Source organism: Andrographis paniculata, unplaced genomic scaffold (genome assembly GCF_009805555.1).
Source record: "Andrographis paniculata isolate CXL003 unplaced genomic scaffold, ASM980555v1 Contig38END, whole genome shotgun sequence".
Lineage (NCBI taxonomy): Eukaryota > Viridiplantae > Streptophyta > Magnoliopsida > Lamiales > Acanthaceae > Andrographis > Andrographis paniculata.
The window spans coordinates 883,908-904,676 of NW_026137571.1; the positions used below are offsets into that span (position 1 = coordinate 883,908).

At 35.7% G+C, this 20,769-nt stretch overlaps 4 protein-coding genes and 1 pseudogene across 6 annotated transcripts; 4 read left to right on the top strand and 1 right to left on the bottom strand.

The window, feature by feature from the left end:
* Positions 1-411: 411 nt before the first annotated feature.
* Positions 412-2,117, top strand: LOC127251084 (aspartic proteinase PCS1-like; annotated as a pseudogene).
* Positions 2,118-4,737: 2,620 nt separating this feature from the next.
* On the top strand, positions 4,738-8,445 carry LOC127250778 (probable protein S-acyltransferase 16). The gene is made up of 7 exons (XM_051274196.1): positions 4,738-5,160; positions 6,740-6,832; positions 6,925-7,026; positions 7,106-7,174; positions 7,523-7,621; positions 7,701-7,796; positions 7,877-8,445. Exons 1-7 carry the CDS (start codon positions 4,888-4,890, stop codon positions 8,009-8,011), a joined length of 867 nt encoding a protein of 288 aa, XP_051130153.1. The 5' UTR covers positions 4,738-4,887; the 3' UTR covers positions 8,012-8,445.
* Positions 8,446-9,604: 1,159 nt separating this feature from the next.
* Positions 9,605-11,302, top strand: LOC127250781 (protein FAR-RED-ELONGATED HYPOCOTYL 1-LIKE-like). The gene is made up of 3 exons (XM_051274202.1): positions 9,605-9,805; positions 10,365-10,981; positions 11,064-11,302. The coding sequence occupies exons 1-3, from the start codon at positions 9,753-9,755 to the stop codon at positions 11,135-11,137; spliced, it is 744 nt and encodes a 247-aa protein (XP_051130159.1). The 5' UTR covers positions 9,605-9,752; the 3' UTR covers positions 11,138-11,302.
* A 673-nt stretch (positions 11,303-11,975) lies between these two features.
* On the bottom strand, positions 11,976-14,219 carry LOC127250963 (laccase-17-like). Its single transcript, XM_051274473.1, has 6 exons — positions 14,100-14,219; positions 13,860-14,011; positions 13,545-13,789; positions 13,341-13,469; positions 12,305-13,267; positions 11,976-12,114 (listed from the first exon to the last, which is right to left on the bottom strand). The coding sequence occupies exons 1-6, from the start codon at positions 14,217-14,219 to the stop codon at positions 11,984-11,986; spliced, it is 1,740 nt and encodes a 579-aa protein (XP_051130430.1). The 3' UTR covers positions 11,976-11,983.
* Positions 14,114-19,964, top strand: LOC127250964 (probable WRKY transcription factor 49). 3 transcript variants are annotated; one of them, XM_051274477.1, is made up of 6 exons: positions 14,114-14,220; positions 15,010-15,887; positions 16,787-17,350; positions 18,501-18,711; positions 18,818-18,979; positions 19,169-19,964. In XM_051274477.1, the coding sequence occupies exons 4-6, from the start codon at positions 18,557-18,559 to the stop codon at positions 19,635-19,637; spliced, it is 786 nt and encodes a 261-aa protein (XP_051130434.1). In that variant the 5' UTR covers positions 14,114-14,220; positions 15,010-15,887; positions 16,787-17,350; positions 18,501-18,556; the 3' UTR covers positions 19,638-19,964. The 3 variants fall into 3 exon arrangements, with proteins under 3 accessions (XP_051130434.1, XP_051130432.1, XP_051130431.1); XM_051274475.1 differs by having other exon boundaries at positions 16,893-17,350; XM_051274474.1 differs by lacking the exons at positions 14,114-14,220; positions 15,010-15,887; positions 16,787-17,350 and having other exon boundaries at positions 17,439-18,711.
* The last annotated feature ends 805 nt before the right edge of the window (positions 19,965-20,769 follow it).

A 20,769-nucleotide genomic window follows, 5' to 3' on the forward strand; every position in this document is an offset into this window, starting at 1 on the left:
ATTCCAATTTATCAGTTCATTTTATTTTGATCCGTACAAAATTAATATTTTCATGTTTTTTTTTTTTTAATTATGTCTCCGCAGAAAAAAATAAAATTAAAATTTCAATTATTATTATTATTGTTACTACAATATAATTTTAACTCATTCAAAGGTAAATTTGTTAATTCTATCAATTTATTACATATAAAAAGTAAATGGATATACTAATTCCAGAAACAAAAGGCATATATATTGGCCGCTGTTTTTTAACATAATACTTTCGGCCATTCGATATATAAAGCAATAATAAAATGTCCGACTATTCCAAATTTTGCCTGACACATTTAGTTTGTACAGAGTAATTTGTTTTTATTGAATCTAATTTTCAGATTATTAAATTCGATAAATGTTTATTCAGAATATAATTTGTCTAATGTAATTTATTTATTATTAGATTCGATCGAAAAATCTATGAAGGCGCCGTTCCCATGTAGTCATATTATTAGTACACTCCTCTCAAGTCACAATCAAGGAGATGACGTATTGTCACATGGTCCCTGTCACCAAAATCTTGAACTAAAACCCAAACCCAGATCCATTTCAATCGATCAATCTCCTCCCCCCTGCCCTCCACCATGAACATCCAAACCAGATCTCAACTCTCCATTTCTCCATTATCCCTATTATCATCACTATTATTCATCTCACGTAAATCTCTGGGCTATAAGCCCCTGGCCCTCCCTCTCAAAACCCAACACACACCCATCCCCACCAACCTCCCCTTCCTCCACAACGCCACCCTCATCGTCACCATCGCCGCCGGAACGCCGCCGCAGAACGTCACCATGGTGGTCGACACCGGCAGCGAACTCCCCTGGCTCCACTGCAGCAACACCTCCTCCTTCAACCCCACCATATCCTCCTCCTACTCCCCAATCCTCTGCTCCTCCCCCACCTGCACCACCCAAACCCTAGGCTTCTCCATCCCCACCTCCTGCGATTCTAGAAACTTCTGCCACGTCATCCTCTCCTACGCCGACGCCTCCTCGTCGGCCGGCAATTTAGCCCTGGACAATTTTACCCTCGCCGGCGCCGCCGTGTTCGGCTGTATGGACTCCGTCTCCGGCGCCGAGACCGCCACCGGACTTATGGGTCTGAACCGTGGGTCCCTCTCCTTCGTCTCGCAAATGGGTTTGGGTAAATTTTCGTATTGTATTTCCGGGTCGGGTTCGTCGGAGGTCCTTCTCTTCGGTGAGTCCAACTTTACGTGGCCTTTGAATTATAAGCCTTTGATCCAGATTCCGACGCCTTTGCCTTACTTTGATAGGGAAGCCTACACCGTCGAGGTGGAGGGCATTAAGGTCGCCGGCGACTGGCTCCAATTGCCCAAATACGTATTCGAACCCGACCACACCGGGGCGGGTCAAACCATGGTCGATTCGGGCACCCAATTTACTTTCCTCCTCGGCCCGGCCTACGCCGCTTTGAAAAACGCCTTCGCTAATCGGACGGCGGGTGTTTTGCGACGATTGGACGATCCAGATTTCGTCTTCCAGGGGGCGTTTGATTTGTGCTTTCTTCTGGCGTTGAATGCGCCGGCGCCGGCGGCGCGGAGATTACGGTTTCCGATGAGCGGTTGCTGTATACCGTCCCCGGCGAGGTTAGGGACGGCGACGAGGTAAGATGCTTCACGTTTGGGAACTCTGATTTACTTCCGATTGAGGCGTACGTCATCGGGAATTATCATCAGCAGGATTTGTGGAGAATTCGAGGCTTGGAGTAGGTCGAGCTCGGTGCGATTTGGTTGGGCAGAGATTTGGAGTTTTTGGTTGATTCCTCCGCCATTTTTGATTTATTGGAAAACGTAGGCATAATCTGCCATTTCCGGCGATAATGCTGCCGGAGACGAAGAGAAGCAAGTGTGCAATTGCTGATGTAGGCAGACACGTGTGTTCGTTTATAACATTTTACTTCTATTTTTTCATAGAAAATTTTATTTTAATACTAAGATATCAAATTTATTTATTTATTTTTTTTTTTTAGTGACGTGGGATCCAAAATTAGACTCATAGGCGAACCAGAGGCGTGGGAATCTATGATCTCCCGATAATATGTCCACCCCAAGCCACTAGACGGGACAATATTTACTTTTTATTTTTTATATTATATTTAAAAAAAATTAATTGTGGTCTTATTATAAATTTTTTTTTTTTTATCAATTTTAGTTCGTTATAAATAATTTCAATTCATTTTGGTTTAATTATAAACAATTTCAATTAATTTTGGTTTCACCTCTAGAAAAGTAACGGAAATGGTTGAAGCGGACATAATGAAGGTGACGTGACAGCTGATCCTGAAACTACACGACCATGCATATTTCAGTGTATAATTATACATGATCATGTTGTTACATAATCGTCATGTAGCACATGTCGGGTACATTTCTGTTTTGATCTAAAAGTTTATTTTTTTGTTATATTTTTTAAAAAAAAATTATTTTGAATTTAAAATAGTTGATACGGTTAAAATACACAAAATCAATAATAATTATGATATAATTAAATATAAAATTTTATAATATATATTCTTTTAAAAGATTTTGTCTAAAATTTTATTATTCATTAAAAAAAATTCTCTTTCAAACATCCAATTACACATCTATTTTTAAATTTTGTATATTATAATAGTATTAAAAATTAATTTATGAAAAAAAATCAATTTTGGTCTCAGTAATTTTGATCTCAATCATCAATTTTAATCAAGACGTAAATGTGACTGTTAGAGGCGGATCAGTGGGACGAATGAGTATCAGTATTAATTTTTTTAAAAAAAATTGCAATTGATAAAATAATATTGAAAGAACAAAGTGTACTTGGTCATACTTATTAAAAAGAAATTTGATAGTATTTTTTCTTTTTTCTTTTTTTAATTTAGGCAATAAAAGTGACAAAAATTAGTATATATTCATCTAGTTGGATTGAAAGAATATATTTTTTTATATTAGGTGTTAATTAAAATTATGTATTTGACAATTTAAGTTTATTGTTCTGTAATTTCAAATTAAAATCAACATTGTTCATTCTTTGTATTTTTATTATTCTTAATAAAGATATTATTTTATTTTATTTTCACAAAACTTTATATTAAAATATAATTAAATAAAACTTCAAATAATATTTTCTTTTAAATCAATTTCAAACTAATATATTTTTGTGTTGAAATTAAATATTGTAATCGTACCACAGATACATAGGTCAATATACAATCTTTTAACATGTTTTTGTCTTCACTTATGCGTACATTCACATGATTTTGGCAAGTGGACTTTTGAAAAGAAATTTGCATATTTTTAACATAAGAAATTTAATCAATCTATTTAATATATGTTTAATAATTTAATTTTTATTCAATCTTGATACCTAATTTCGGTTGAACTCCTAGGTATCATAATAAATGTCTCCATTACAATTTTTTATTTTTTATTTTTTATCAGAATAGTTGATATATTTTTTATTGTAATATGTTTAGTAACAATTGATATGTTTATAATTTTAGTAAATTATAATTTTAAATATAATTAACAAATAATATAAATAAATTTAATTAAATTCTTAATATTTCAAGGACTGATTCAAAATCATTTTATTTGTATTCTTCCATAAATAATAGTAGTATGTTAAAACTCTTCATTTCTAATACAATTAGTTTATATTAATTATAAATTATTTCATATAAAATATTATTCCTTCTGTGTTAGTTCATATTTTTTATTTTAGTTTATCTCATGTATTCTTTTTTTTAATAAAAACTAAATTATATTTTTTTAATTTAATTTAAATTAATTAATTATCATAATTTCAATTTACAATCATTTATATAATATAATAATTATTTTCATTAAATTATACTCGCTCCTGTCCATTTCAAAAATATTTTTGTGATTTTATAGTAAATTAAAAAATAGTAGTATTTTATTATCTAATAGAAGTGTGTAAGTGATTTTGACATTTTGTCATTTGACTCATGTATAAAATAATTATATTTATAATTTAAGTAAAAATTAATAATATTTTAGTATTAATGTATGATATATTTTTTTAAAAAATAATAATATTTCAAAGTGAGGCGGACGAAAATAGTAAAAATAATTTTTTCAATTGAAACCGAAAGAATAATATTTTTAAATTGCAATATCTACGTAAACTTGAACAAGTAAAATAAAAAAGAGAGAAAATTATTTTATATTATCAATATAGTATTTTTATTTAGCGTAAACTGTTTTTAATCTTGTAATTGGACCCTTATCATTTTAGTCCGTAAGTGAAGCATGTCACAAATTAGTTTCATAAGTGAAAAATTTTCGATGTTTTAGTCCTCCGGCGTCGGAGACCCTATGTGGCTTGCCGGAGTCCACGTGTCCGACATTTGGCGGACATGTAGATTTTATTTTATTTTTTATGTTTTAATTTTTTTTAATTTTATTTGCATTTTTTTTATTTGATCCAATTGAAAAAATTTTAAAAAGATTTAAATAAAATCCACGTGTCCGCCCGGTGTCGCTGACTTTGCGTCTCCGGCCGCGGAGGATTAAAACAACGAAAGACTCTACTTACGGATTAAAATGACAAGGTCACTTACGAACTTAAAAAAAAATAGTTTATCCTTGTTTTTAATATACATTTAATACTATAAGAAAACAGACCACATTGTAAAATTGAAACAAACACATCTTAAAGAGCCTGGAAACCCAATTATAGTAAATAAAGCTTCTAAATTTCCATCCCAACCCAAACCACGCCACCGGTCCACCGCACCTTCCACTAAACCCCAAATCCAATTCCCCCACCGCCGGGGACGCCGTCGTAATCCGCCGGTGTCTCCGCCGAGGAGAGGAGAAGATCCCAAATGACGAGCCGCTGCAAGTTCTCATTACCCGTCGCCGTCGTCATTGTCGCGATTATATATATCTATTTCTCCACCGTGCTCGTCTTCATCGACCGCTGGTTCGGCCTCAGATCTTCTCCCGGAATGTTACACGCCGCCGCCTTCACTTTCCTCGCCCTCATGTGCGTCTCCAGCTACCGCCTTGCCCTATTCGCCGATCCGGGTCGGGTCCCCGGGACCTTTATGCCCGACATTGAGGATTCCGATAACCCGATCCATGAGATCAAACGCAAGGTTTCTTCTTCTTTCTATTCCATTCCATTCTTGTTTGCTTCTTTGATTCCCGCATGTGTTGTGTTTCCTATATATATATATATATACATATATATTGTGATAAATTTGTAGCTCGTATGTGTATTTTTGGGGGTTTTGGTTGATTGAGCATTATTGTCAGATTGATTATAGGTTTCTGTTAAATATCAATTTTGTTGTTTAGTTATATGCTTTTATTTGCTATTGAATCAATATATTGTTATGATCAATTTTATTATTTAGTTTTCAGCTATTTATGAACTAATTTGTAGGTTTCGAATGGATCGATTGTAAATTTGGGATCTAATACTACTGTATGATGCATATTGGCGTTGGCCTCCATTTGGTTTTTGAATTTTGTGATCAGGGATTGATACTTGCCTTAGAATAATGAAATTGTGCTCCATTTATGTTGATTGATTAGTTTTAAGCTATTTATGAACTAATTTGTAGGTTTCGAGTGGATTGACTGTAAATTTTAGGATCTAATACTACTGTACGATGCATAGCATTGGCCTGCATTTGGTTTTCGAATTTTGTGATTAGGGAGTGATACTTGCCTTAGAATAATGAAATTGTGCTCCATCTATGTCGATCGATTAGTTTTAAGCTAGTTATGTACTAATTTGTATGTTTTAAATCGATTGATTGTAAATTTAGGACCTAATACTATTGTGTGATCCATATTGGCGTTGGCCTGCATTTGGTATTTGAATTTTGTGATTAGGGATTGATACTTGCCTGAAAATAATCAAATTGCACTCCATTTACGTTGATCGATAGCTATGGCATTTCTTTGTTATGAAAATTTTGGAATGCAGTAGGTGAAAACTCTTAAATCTTAAATAATGTAATAGTCTTGTCATGAGTTGCTGTAGCTGTTGTTGGTGTCTTCTCTTACGGGTTAATAATGGTATCTTTAGATTCTTGGTTTATCCATCTGCCTTGTATCACCCACTAATGTTTTCGATCAAGCTGTAATGTCGGGTTGCTGGTATTAGTTCCCAACTGAATCCTGTTTCCAGAATCAACGTTTCCCTTTTTCAATATGCTGTTTTTGACCTTGGAGCAAAGATTATTAAGTGATTGTATTTCTTGATTATGTGTTGAATATAGCAATTGACTGCTAAGAAGTTTGTCTCCTTAAATTTCTTCTTTGAAAGTTAAATGCCTGTTAATTGATGTATATATATATATATATATTTTGGAGATTTGTAAGTGGCTCAATATCATCAAGGGCCAGTCAAAGTCTAATAGGTATAGGCATTGGGTCGGATGAAACCTCCTGGATTCGGGGGGTGCAGGGTGGGTCAAGTGACCCGAACTTGTGAACTTTAGTGTTAGGGTTTTTCTCTGTTGCTATTAGCAACCCTAATACAGATACCGAGGATGTAGGTAGTTTGCCGAACTTTGTTAAAACTTGTTTCCTTTCATTTTTTGGTTTTACTTCCATTTTAGATCTTTCTTGAACCCTTACTTTTACAACATGAGATCTTATTGAACAATAAAATGATACTTGAAGTGCAATAACTAAATAGTTTCGGGAAATAATTTTGTGCAGGGCGGTGATTTGAGATACTGCCAAAAGTGTTCCCATTATAAGCCCCCTCGGGCTCATCATTGCCGCATATGTAATCGGTGTGTTTTAAGAATGGTATACCCAATCCATGTTAGTGTTCTTTGTTTCTCTTTCTTTTTTGGAATTCTTCGATAATGTTTTCAAACTCTTGCTCTGTGTGATGCAAGGATCACCATTGCATTTGGATGAACAATTGCGTCGGACATGCAAATTACAAGATCTTCTTTGTTTTTGTGGTTTATGCCGTAACTGCCTGCGTATACTCCTTGGTAAGGTTTATTTCCTTCCAATTCCGTTCAATTTCAGAAATCATATTATTCGATTCCGTTAATACGCCTCTTATTTCAGGTATTGCTTGTTGGTAGCATGACCGTCGATTCTCAGCAAGATTCCGAAGACTCTTTAAGATACATACATGTATGTGCTCACGCATTGTTCATTTTCCGGTTCGGTTTTTTCCTTCCAGGAAATATATGTGTTTACTTGTAAGATTTTGGTTTTGAATAGTAAAATTTTAAAATGAAATAGTTGTTTGACGTGATATAAATATGTATTGAACGTTCATGTTTTGAATTTAAAATTTAATTTTAGCGTAATATAATAAACAAAAAATAGGTGTTTAATTTGATATTTTTAAGGAGAAAAAAAGTTGAAATAGAAAAACCGAAAATTAAATCCCCCAAGTAAACACTCCTTAATTGCCATAATTGCACATTAGAATACTTGATGTTTATGTTATTTAGCTCCTACATGATTTATATTCAGGTCATTTCGGCATTACTCTTGATCCCGTTAAGTTTGGCGCTGGGGTTTTTTGTCGGCTGGCACATCTATCTCATCGTGCACAACAAGACGACAATCGAGGTTTTTAGTGCTATTTGGCGCCGTTTACGCGTTCCGATCCCGATGCATTACAGTTAATTCCGTTTACGTCTTGTTGCAGTACTACGAAGGCGTTAGGGCCATGTTGCTCGCAGAAAAAGGCGGTCATATCTATTCAAATCCATACGATATCGGTGTGTACGACAATTTGACATCAGTAAGCGATTCCCCTCAACAATTCATTCAAATCGAGTTAGCACTCTCGTTCTTTATCTTTAATTTGTTCGACTGCTGCAGATTCTTGGCCCGAATCTTCTCTGCTGGCTGTGCCCCAACTCAGGGCATGTCGGTTCCGGCACTCGGTTCAGGACAAAGTACGATAAACTCGTCGGAACCTCGACTCCTGATCCTTTGTCGAAACCATACTCATGACAGTTACATCTGCAATCCACTCACCTCATTCTGCTTGTACCGGGATAAAAGGTTAGGTTTCGGACATCCTTAATTGTGTTGTTTTATGTTTTCTTTCACGGCCATATCTCGACTTACTGGAACCCACGAGTATCGAGCCTCTGTTTTTCTGCTCCGGAGGCAACCTAGACTAGATAGGGTTCCGGGTTATATATATATATATAGAAATGTGTTTCTGTATGTATAGAAGTTCATATGCTGACCCCAATCCGATTAACCCGCAAACGCTAAAAATGTGAGTAAAGTTAAAAACTTGTCGAACTGTAACATTGTCGGCTATACATATTTTGTTGTAGTATTCTGTTGTGTTTTGTTCTTGAGCTCTATGAGTCGAATGAGACCACTTGGGATTGGATTTGTTGCTATGTAATGGTATTTAATCTCAGTATTTTTTTATGTATGTGGTTATATTATCATGTCCAGTTAATTTTTATTATAAAATTGAGCTGTTTTTATTTATTTCGTATTTTGGATTTAATTATAGTATGTGTTGTATAGACTACACATTTTGTTACCGTTTATGTCTGTTTATATATTGTATTTATATTCTGTTAATATATGTATTGTGTATTACATCTGATTGTTGGATTATATTTCATATGTTTGTATATGTAATACACATGTAACTGTGATTGTGACCATGATGTATGAATATGAGCCCTGTTAGTGTTGTTTCGGTTCGAATTTGTTCTTGGATTTTATTCTTGCCTTTTACATTTTTTTTTAAAATTTTATAGCGGGGAGTGGTTTACCTATTATATCAGGACTATTTTATCGAGTGGAAGTTAAATTATGGTTAATATATATATAAGTAAAATGAATCTAAAATATAGTATTTCTGTGCACAGTCTAAAGTTTCATTTACTTTTTTGCATTGGAAAAAGAGAAAAATGTTTATTAATGTTAAACACAATAACGCAGGTAAATGGACCCTTAGAGCCGAACTATGGAGTATTTGAAATGGTTAATAATTGTATTTTCAATAAATTTATTTAATATGAATATTATATTTAAAAAATAAAAAATTATAAAATAATTTATATAAATATATACTTTTTATATATAATTCATGTAAAATTTATATTTGGAAATGTAGCACTTGCAGAATCTCTTTTTTTTTTTTCCCCACTTTTTCTACAAAATTAGATTCGATAAAAATAAAAGATAAAAATTTAAATTGGATAAGATAAGTCATATTTAACATATGATGTGTGGCAGACAAAATAAATCATCAATTGCAGATGTCCCTCGAAAATTCTTCTATTTGTCATTCATTATATGATGTCCCATTTTCTATCACTAACTCATCCCTACATACAATTATTTGTGAACATAAGGGTTTGTTTTTTTACTGAAAAATTAATCTACTATATATTTTTATTATTTTTATAATATCTACATAATTTTTAGGTAAAAAAATTTAAATCAAAACACAAAACAAACATAGGCCACATAAATAGACCACAAAATATTGTGTGTTACGTTATTTAATTTTGGGAGAACAGAACCAATTAGTTGGAAGGCTGGGAGTATTAATTTACAGTTAAGGCGGACACGTGTGAGTTGTGAGATGTAAAACTCCATCCATTCCCCCATGGACTTCTTCACGTGGTCGTGTCCTGTCGCGTGAACGCCACTCTCACTCAGCTCGAGGCTTTCTAACCAACTTCGATCCGCCGAGAAGACGAATTTGTTTCTACTCATGGAGGAGGAGGAGGAGGAGGAGTTTGAAACCAACTCATCTCAAATCAAAAGGTCGATTTTCTGATTACTTTACTTGGACAGTTGCTCTCTATTTGCGCATAGCTGGTTCTGTAATTTTATAAGTATTTTATGCTGTGAATTAGTGGAAGAAGGATAGCACCGGGAAGTTTGATGCTATGTATGTCGAGCTGTTTGTCTTATGTATATATGTGCGTAGAATGTAATATCTGATGAATTTCTGATATATGGATTGATTTAGGAGGAAATTATGTCGCCGGTTTGTTTCTTCTTTATTTTAGTTACTGGAAACAGATCTTGTAGAACATGTTTGTTTGGTAGGATTTTATCACATTTGCAGTCTGTATTTGTTTTATCATGCTTTAGTCTCCATGGAAGTTGAGCATTTAGGGTTTTTTTGCTGGTTTATGTGTATGTGGTTATAGTCAGCAAATTGAGGTGAAAAAATCACAACCATAAAACAGTTTTGTTAATCGTGTGCTTTTGTCTTGTCTGATTTCTGATTCCAAACTATGCTTGGAGTATTCATTTCTTGCCTAATTTGCTTATAAAATTTTGGAACGGCTATTTAATTCCTTACATTTGCTTCCAGGTTTATAGATTGTTGTAGCTGTTTGGATGTGCATACTGCGATGGATACAAATGTTGCTTACTTGTACAAGAAAAGGAAGCTTCGATCTGAGTTTCTGGAAACAAACTTTCCAAGGCATGTGTGTGGTGATCAAATGCTTGAATCCGATGCATCTGAATTGAGCACGAAGAAGGTGAAAAGTAGCTTGTACGATAAAGGGGTTAAATCAAATTCAGATTCTGCAGATAGCTGCATCACGTGTCCACCTGATGGCCCTAATAGTTGCATCTTATATTTGAAAATGCCCACGCCCTCAACTATCAAGCCTTTTACTACATCGGCTGGTTGTGATGGCTCCTCATCTGTGATCATTCCTGACCCTTTAGAGAATCAATTGCTGGAAAAATCATCTTCAGGCAAATTAGAGTCATCATCCATCTGTGAAGAAGCTGAATGTCACGGATTACAGCAAACTGATGGCTACGAGGAACTTGTAGAATTTGGAGGTTATGCTAATTGCAATTGCTTAGAATGCCTGAAAGGTGGCATTGAGTACTGTACAGATGAGGAACTTCAAAACCCACAGCTGGCACACCATGATTACGTCCTTTCATCTGGAAGGTGGTCTGTTTGTCAAGGTAACATATTTTGTGTCCTGAGGCCCTTACTCATTACTGTGCATATCCATTTAGGTATTCATTCTTATACTTTTGGTTGCAGACACGCAGCAGGACACTAGGAAACTAACAATTGACAAGGAGTTTGAAGAGTACTTTTCAATGCTCATGTTGTGACATGTGATGTTGATGAATAAGGGACGAATGTCTAAATTATTGCTCCATCTGTGGTCTGTTAAGAGTTCCTGTGTGAGGACAAAGCTTTGGGATCATACTTATTATCATCTGTTGTATACAAATGATTCATTGCATATGAATGAATTTTACATTAGATGCCTTTCAGTTTTCAGTTTATGCCTTTTCCATGTATCATATTCTGGTTTCTTCTCATTTTCAGTTATCATGTTTGAATGCTGTTTTTTGTGATCTGGTACCGTGTAAAATTTCAATTATGTTGTTCTTTACAAGTTCATATTAGTCATTCTTCCAGAAAAGGAGCTCCTCAAGCCATCCAAGTTGAAATGAGGAGGACTGCTATTCTAGAAGCTCGGGAGATTGCTTATCTTGTCTGAAGATGGCTTTTCTGAGCCTCAGGTGTATTTCTATGACATAATCCTACATTGTTCTTATTAGTTGATATTTCTTTACTTGTGCACTGCCCTTTTTATTTTATTGTTTTTTATTATTAATATATTGCAGTTGGTTGTTTCTTGTATGAGTTTTGTCTGATTCTATGGTTAAATTTTCTCCTGGTAATGGTTGGATCTCATTCTTGTGTTATGCTATAAAGATAGTAAGTTATGAAGATTGTTTTCTTCAACAGTAATAGCACCTCAATTTTTGTTTCATTTCAAATGAACACATTGCTGCTTTTATTTGACAACCAAAATATCAAAAAGATTACAGATACAAATGTTTCTTCAATGCAAGAGGAGGCTCACAGATAAAGAATTGAACAATGCCAAGGGAAAAGAAGATAAATAAACTCACATTCCAAGGCTCCACGCGAATTCAAGGTCGTTGTCAACACTTTGGGAGATCAGATGGTGGCGGCGGCAGTGCTTGGTTTGGTTGCGGTCCATCCTGTACAATCCAGGCCATTCTCAACCCCCAACTTGTGTGAACATCGAAGTGGCAGTGCATCAACCATACCCCTGTTTGGCAATAACTGTTCAGTACCGGGACATTTCAACTGCCAGTCATATTGTTAGAATCTTACATCCTTGTTTGCAGAAAATTATGTCCAAATTTAGGCTATGTTTAGTGCATCTGAGATTTATAGCTGAATTTTCAAGTACTAATTTATGCTTTTGCAGTTGAAGGACTTAAGTTTGTATGACTCACCTGGATTGTCAGCTCGGAATCTTATGGCAACCCAGCCACCGGATGGAACCCCGACCGTGTTTCTTTCAACAGGATCTCCCAGATTAAACTTTGTTGGATCATTCTGCGGATCATAGTTTCCAAATCCTTCGCCTACAACGAAGAAATTATTACCGTGTAGATGCAGAGGGTGACTTTCAGCTCCAAGAATACTTGTATCCTGCAGAACAAGTTCGACACTAGTGTTGAATGGCAGAATAACCACTCGAGTTCCATTGCTCACCAAAGTGTTGTTGGGTGGAGTCCCTGTGTAGTTAAACGGATTCAATGGATTGCTTGGGAAATCAGGGATGTACACTCCATAGGAGTTTCTGAAATAGTGGGCTTGTAATAGAGCTGTCAAGGGAAGAGGGAAAGATACGTTATTGAATGAAGCGGCGAATTTTGTCCCATTAGGTCCTTGGCATGTCCCATTTTGTGAACACGGGCTTGATCCGAGCCCCACAGTGAAGAAATAACGTTTGTTCACTGTTTGTGGAACACTTGCTGCTGTGTACTTCGGATTATTCAGGCCTCGGAACTTCTTGGTGAAATTGGCAACAAAAGCCGTGGCTGTTATTGGTGGTAAGGTAGGAGTGAAAACGGTCCTGTTCTTATCCAATAAGTGATCTGATGTTTGTTCATATTCGAGGAATCCTGCAACTGTCGAATTGTCAAAGGTGCCTTGGCCTGTGAAATACGGCCTTGCAGCCATGAGGAAAGTGGCATTAGGGTAGTGAGGTCTGGTTTTGAGTAGCACATCGGTGGTTTGTCCGGGGGCTATGGATAAGACACTGGTCTGAAATGGTTTCACATATGTGGCGTCAACTCCCACGATGGTGAGACTATGGTTCGCAATGCTAAAAAACAGTTCATCATTCATCGCAGCATTTATTAGCCGGAGCATGTACGTCTTCCCTGGCTTCACCTTCAGTTTGAATGTATCTGGAATATTGTGGATATAAACATTCAGTAGGATTCGATTTTTAGGAACTTGCAGCATGAACATTGTGGTTACCTTTAGAGGAGCAATTGTACAATGGACCAGGCAGTCCATTAATAGTGTATGCATCCGAGACATTTGGACCTCCACCGGTATTCAAAGCCTGGGTAATAACTGCCTCAGGGTCTGCCTTCCACCACTCCCCTGGAGATCGAATATGTCAGCTCAATGCCATCACAGCTACTGTGAAAATAATCGAAGGTGACATTCTTTTGTTACCAAATAATATTGTAACTTCCTTGTATGGTTTTCTGAAGGGATAGCTTTCATTTTTTTTAGGGAGGATGATGATCGGTCCGTAAAGTGTTGCTCGGAGCCATGATATGTGAGCGTGCCAGAACAGTGTGCCTTTCTGGCCTGTGATGGTGAAATTGTATGTGTAGCTCTGCCCTGTCTGAATCGGACACTGAGTTATGTATGCCGGCCCGTCATACCAGCCACTTCGAAGTTGCTGAACCCCATGCCTGCATCAGTGGTAAGGTAAGTTTTCATTTGTATTATTACCAAAGCAAATTTACCACTTCCTTTTCTTACCAGTGGATAGTAACATTGTTTGTCACTTTGTTGATCACCTTAACTACTACCCGATCGCCTTCTCTCGTGACAACTCTAGGGCCTGGAAACTTTCCGTTTACTGTAATAATACTCTTTGTGCTGCACAATCGTGTCATGTTTTGCTGCACAATCTAGAACAACAAATCAAGCAACGTGCATTTTAGTATACTCTGTTGTTTTCTCGAATCTCTTACAAACAAAAACTCACATGCTACATACATTGAATGTATAGTGTCTGGTCGCGGCAGATCCTAACTCAGGTAAAATTGACAAAGCAAGAACGAAGAACAGCATAGCAGCAGCCATTGCTGTTCGAGAAGAGATATGACGCCAATTCATGGTAAGAACTTTTGTTTATTTTACAGCTGCTATGTTTGTGTTGGTCTCTAAATAACAAGTGGAGTAGGTGATATTAGTGTTGTCATTAGCTAAGAACAACAAGAATGTTTCAGGGGTTTAGACTGCTTTTGGTCTAGCTTAATTTTAGAGTGAAATTAAAGTAATATAATGGCTCTATGTTGTGTCATAACCTGCGTAGGAATATTGTTTTTCCTTCTTTAGTTTATATTCCTGTGTAGCTTTGAGAAATGAATTATTAGTGATGAGACTGTTTATCTTGAATTTTGGTGAGGTTGGTTTTCCTTCTTCTTTCTCTTCAACCATTTATTACATACATTGCAACTTTTCTTATTTCCAATTTAAGAAAGTTGAAGACTTACTTCTCTGTTCTTTTTCTGACCCATCTTAATTTATTCATTCATAAAATGATTTTATTACAAAAGGGCCCAATGATATTGCAATGATAACTTTGTATTATTGTATTTTCAAGAATTTGAGCAAATTAGCTATGTAGCATATACAGTCTTGCAGACTGCAGAGAATTGTGTTAGCTGACTGAAAGGAACTAAAACTAAAAGGTACAAAACAATCGTTAATGGTGTTGGATACAGGAGTTTGTTGTGCTGCAATTTTCAGCCAACAGACAAAAGGAAAAGGATGTCGTAACCCTAGACACTCCCACCTTTCATGCATGAACCTGTTCATGTGTATTATTCAACATTACACCTAACAATTACTGTTAGATTCGGATTACCCACCCATCAAAGAATCCTTTTTTTTTTTTTTGCAGATTGGACATTTGGAAAGAAGATGATGGAAACAAGAACATGGAGGACACAAATCCCAATCAGCATAATGCAGTGTAAGAATTTCTTGATATGTTGTTCCATGAACTTTATGAGAAATTTAAATGACAATCAATAGAAGGAGACTTACATGCAGCAGCCTAGAATCGAAATTTTATAAACCTAATTTCTAATACCCTAAAACGTGTTTTGCTCTTGAGAAATTGGGAGAAAAGTACAGCTATGTCCAAGCTACTCTTCCCCGGAGGGGAGCTGTTCGGAAGAAGGCGTCGAGCTCCGGCGACTGAAAATATCCATTCATCGGCGGCGCCCTCTTCGCTCCTCCAACATGCTTCTTCCTCGGCGGCGGCGGAGGACACGACACCGCCGGAGGTATCTGATACTCCTCGTTCTTCGGCGTCGTGCACCCTTGATCTTGATCCTCTTCCATTTCCTCGACTGCTGCAAAATGGCGAAGCTAAATTAGGAATGGCGAACAGGACCTGGCTTGGCTTATATACAGAAGGAATTCGGAGCAGCAGCAGCCATTAATGAAGGGATGGATGTTTTTTGAATTCCGTTCCAAAAAATGGAGGGTAATCGAATGAATTCTTATTTTTTATTTTATTCTTTCAGAAGCCACTGGAGACTGCAGAGAGAATCGAAGGGTGGGTTTCTGCATCAAATGCAATGCAAAACGTGGAGCGGTGGAGGGGAACAGTTATGGTGACAGTTAAGAATGGGGTGGCACCGACTACTGCTGGCAGACGTGGCGGTGGCCCACCGCGTCGGTTCAAATAGGGCGGCGCCGGAGTTTTGGAGGGAAAGGAAATTTAGGGTGGCCCTGTTTGAATCTCAGCCGTCCGATTACGGAATTTTGGAGGTACTCTTTCTAGCCTGCCAAATTTTTCTATGAGTAATTAATGAGAATGTTTTTTGTTAATTATTTATAGTTAGCTGATCATAATTATTTGCTAGTACACTATTGTATGAATAGGCATGTTAAATGGGCGGGTTAGCTCCGGATTCATTCCGGATTCGCACTTAATAGAGCGGGTTCGGGTCTAAAAAAAATATTTCGGGGCGAATTGTGAATTTTAAATTTTAAATTCAATCGTGTTTGGGGTGGGTTAGGAGTTTTACTAAAAATCCGTCTCACTCCGGACCCGAACCCGATCCCGAATATTGTAATAATTATTAAAGTTAATATATTTATATAATATAAATCATATTACATATTTATTTAAAATTTTAATTATAAAATTAAATTTATTTTTTCTTTTTTTTTTCTCAATTTTCTTCACAATTGAGGCTACAGCGGTCGCTTAGCCTGCCTGCGGCCAACCACTATCACTTTGACTATCGTCAACATTTGATTATTTTTATTTTTTTAAATAAAATTTGTTTAGTGATTCAATATTTACTTTTTTTTTAGTATTAAATTATTAAAATAAATTATATTTTATTTTTTTATAAAAAATTCTGGGTTGGCTTCGACCGAAGGGTTCGAGGCAGAGCTAATCTTAGGGCCGGGTTGAAATGGGCAGGTTTCAGGACTTGCAGAACCATCCCGAACCTGCCCCGTCCGTATCCCTATGTATAAAACTTCACTAAGAGCAGTACCCATTGGTTACAGCTTATAAATAATTTATTTATAATTAAAAATAAAATAAGAAAAGCAGACATAATAAAATAATTTTAAATTTTAATTTAATAAATGAATTTCGTTTTTGTTTAATTTCATTGGGCCTATTAAAGGGGAGGTTGAAAAGTTCGCTGCAGGTTTGGTTGATATGTACATCTCCTGAAAGAAAGTTTCAAGAAGGCCTTGTTAATATATTTAGCCCAAATTCTATAAGGCCCATTAAGCCCAAATTGCTCTTGGCAGATCGGAATTCCAGGAGCTGCCAAAACAATCCATGTGTTCAATTAGGATGATCACGGAGGGAGGGAGGGTCCAGCAGGTTTAGGCTTCAGAAATTGGGGTTGGTTGCACCGTCAAATTCTTATGGATGGAGACAGACAGGTCCACCGGCTCCATTCCCATCTTGCAGCATGTGACTCTGCCTCCGGCAAGGATGGCGGGAGGGGAAGGACGAAGATGGAGAGGAGAGGAGAGGAGAGGAGAGGAGATGTGGTTGGTAATGGTTGGGTTGACTTTGGGTTTCCTATACAAAATCTCCCATTCATTCATTAACTGCTGGGGTTGCGCTGAAACCTAAGCTTTCTTGTCCTCATCTGCCCCCACATAATAAGTCAACCCAAGAACAAACAAGAATCGAAACCTTCCCTCTTCTTGAAGCAACTCTAATTTGGACTCTTCCGCAGGTACACGCGCCATCACAGGTAATATCAATGCTTTAGGTATTTTTCTTAACAATTGTGTGTCTCTAAATTGCTTCTTGCTGTTGAAATTGCTCGGTTGACTGATTTAGAATTCAATAAGCAAAAAAATTAAAAAAATAAAAATGTTCCTGTTCTTGTTTTAGCTTAGTTGGATTATGTCTGCTCATTAGGTGTTTGATGAAATGCCTGAGTGAAGTAAAACATACCTAATTGCATTTGGTTGACTGATTTGGAATTCGATAAGTAAATAAATGTTCTTGTTTTAGCTTAGTTGGATTTATGTGTGCCCATTAGGTGTTTGATGAAATGCCCGAGTGAAGTAAAGTATACCTAATTGCATTTGGTTATTTTGGCTACATTTCTGTAGGGGGTGCTTCCATTTTAGCAGTTGAAAACTTCTTGATTCATACCTGAAAGAAAGAGCATGGTTTAGGTTAAAAGTTTGATTCTTGTGCAAATTAATTAATGAAATAATAGTTGAGAAAATGATAACACCTTGGTATACGTACAAAAGATCTTATCTATACATTGTAACAAGACAAATTGGACAACAGATGGAAAAATATAATACATGGAGAATACAACCAATTCAAAGATGGGTACTTGAGATACAGTTGTGAATGATGATCGATCATCATCATCATCATCTCTGCTTAGATAGATAATATTCAAAATCCCGAAAAAGATGAAATTCTCATAAACAAGAACATTAAGGTTAATCAGTATGTCCCAATTCTGTACCCATTTGTCTAGTTTTTGTTAATGTGTTGACACTTGACATGGATGGAGCTTTCAGAAGTCAAAATGTGCAGAAGTCAACCTAGTTACAGAGTGTTTTGAAATATAATTTTTATTTTTATATATTTAATTTAAAAGTTTGTTAAAACAGTAATGTATGCTACACCTTATCTCCTAGTTTATTCAGTATAAGTAGCAGCCACCAACTAAAGCTATGCTATATTATGAACTTAGAAGAAGGCGAAATCAAACCTTCCTCTTCTTCATCTGCTCCACTCCAACCTAATCTCTCTTTTCCTACTCACTATATTTTATACTTTTCGATATACGTTATATATATATGCTCTTGACTTGTAAACTTATTATCTTAAGCACATTTCCATGGAGGAATTGATTATTATGTCGTCAACAGGGGGGACTGAGGACGAGCTAGTGAACGAACTTCTTGACAATGATTCGCCGTTTCTCATGCTGCCCAATGAGGGAAATATTATGTCTACTTCGCAGCTTCCCTCACCAACTTATTTCGATCCAACTGTCGAAGCTATAGAAAGCACGTTATTGTATAGCAGCAACTATGGAATCCGCAATTTCAATAGCGATGTTAGATCAGAAGCCCACAGGTTTGCTTACAAAATAGCTTCTTCTTTTTCTTTTTTTTTTTAACTTACAATTGAGTGTCATTTATTTCAAAGTCGCAATTGTTTTTGTCAAATGTTCTGTTTGTAGGATTTCGGTATTGGGAAGTGGTTGCAATTTAAACAAGACTAACCCCGATCAGAACAGTAAATATACATTGAGAATCAAGAACTGCGGCAATGTGATGGCGGATGATGGGTATAAATGGAGAAAATACGGCCAAAAATCCATCAAGAATAGCCCGAATCCCAGGTTTAACATTTCCCAGCCATTCTTTTCATTTGTTGTCATTTTTGTACTTAAGTTGCATTTTTCTTGACATATAGCGCAATTTTCAATTCGTAAGCAAACCATGCAAAAAAAAACATAAGAACCCCCCCACCCCCCCTCCCACCCCAACCCATCTAAATTTTATCTTATATCGATAATATATGCATGCAGAAGCTACTACAGGTGCACGAATCCGAGATGCAGTGCCAAGAAGCAAGTCGAGCGATCCACGGACGATCCCGACACTCTCATAATCACCTACGAAGGTCTCCACCTCCACTTCACCTACCCACTCTTCTTACTCAACAACAACACTCACTCCCATCCCGTAAAGAAACAAAAAGGGCTCGTATCCGAAGCTCATCCCAAATCTCCAGCTCAGTCGGGAAACGATCTCGAAGAAGCCGGCTACTCGAGTCCCATCCCGCAAATCGAAACAACTGAAGCGTTTGAATCCGGTTTCATGGACCAACAGGGACTTCTCGAAGACGTGGTGCCACTTATGATCCGTAAGCCTTTTATCGATGCTTCATCCTCCGACTCTTCTACTTACGCCCCTCATGAATCTCACCCTTCTTCGCCTGCTTCTTCGAATTCATTTTCGTGGTCTTCTGGTTATACGTATTTAGGATTTGTTTGATTTTGCATCGAAATTATCGAACCTTGGTAATAGTACAATGTTTTGCATTAGTATTGTCCAAATATATGTAGGAATGCAATAAGCCATATATAGTCGAAGGTTCTAAGCATTTAGTGTTGTGTATCTTTATAGTGTGGTGTGAAACTTATTTTTTTAGTACAGTTTGAGGTGGCGATTAGGATGCTGACTGGTCTTCACCAGCAAATAGTTTGAATTAAATCAGGATATGATTTGTATTATGTTACGTCAGAATAAATATTATATTTGTATTTGTATTATATGAATATGAGAAATATCATTATATAAATTGTGAGGACTGTTATTATATATATAATATGTCACTATAAATTCTTTTGAATTGACTTTAGATTTTATCTTACATCAAATATATATAAATGTATTATCTCAATGAGCTTTCTCTAGTGATGCATATTCCACTCAATATTTTTCTAGTAGTCTTTGGAGTGACTAGTGAGCTCTAACTAGTCAACCTACTTACACGAATGGCTCTATATCTTTTTTTTAAAAAAAAAAAAAGAAAAAAGAAAAAAATAATAAATAATAAATCTTATTCAAATTTATTTATTTATCTTTTTAGTTTGTCAATTAAATTTATAATATTATTAATTTTGACAAAATAAACAAATAACATTAAATTATTAATCTTTATTCAATACTATTTAAAATAAATATCAGTACACAAGGAGAGTATAATAATATAGAATATTATCATGTAATTATGTAATTATTCCTGAAATTGTTTTAATTTTTAATTTCATATTTAATTCATTTCTGTAAATATACATAATTTTATATTACTCTCTCCATCACAACTATCGTTTCTTGTTTAATATAGACATGAGAATTTAAGATGGTATAATTAGTAAATAATTAATAATGTATTAATAAAAATAATTATGGTATAATAAAAATAATTTTAAATTAAATTTAAGAGATCAAATTAGTCTAATTAGGGTGTGTTTGTTTGGGGGATTTAATAAGATTTCTACTATTCATCCAATTTTTTTCCCCCAAAAACATCACATCAAACACCTATTTTTCATTTTTTATATTATACTAAAAATCAATTTTACATTCAAAACATCACATCAACACCTATTTATATCACGTC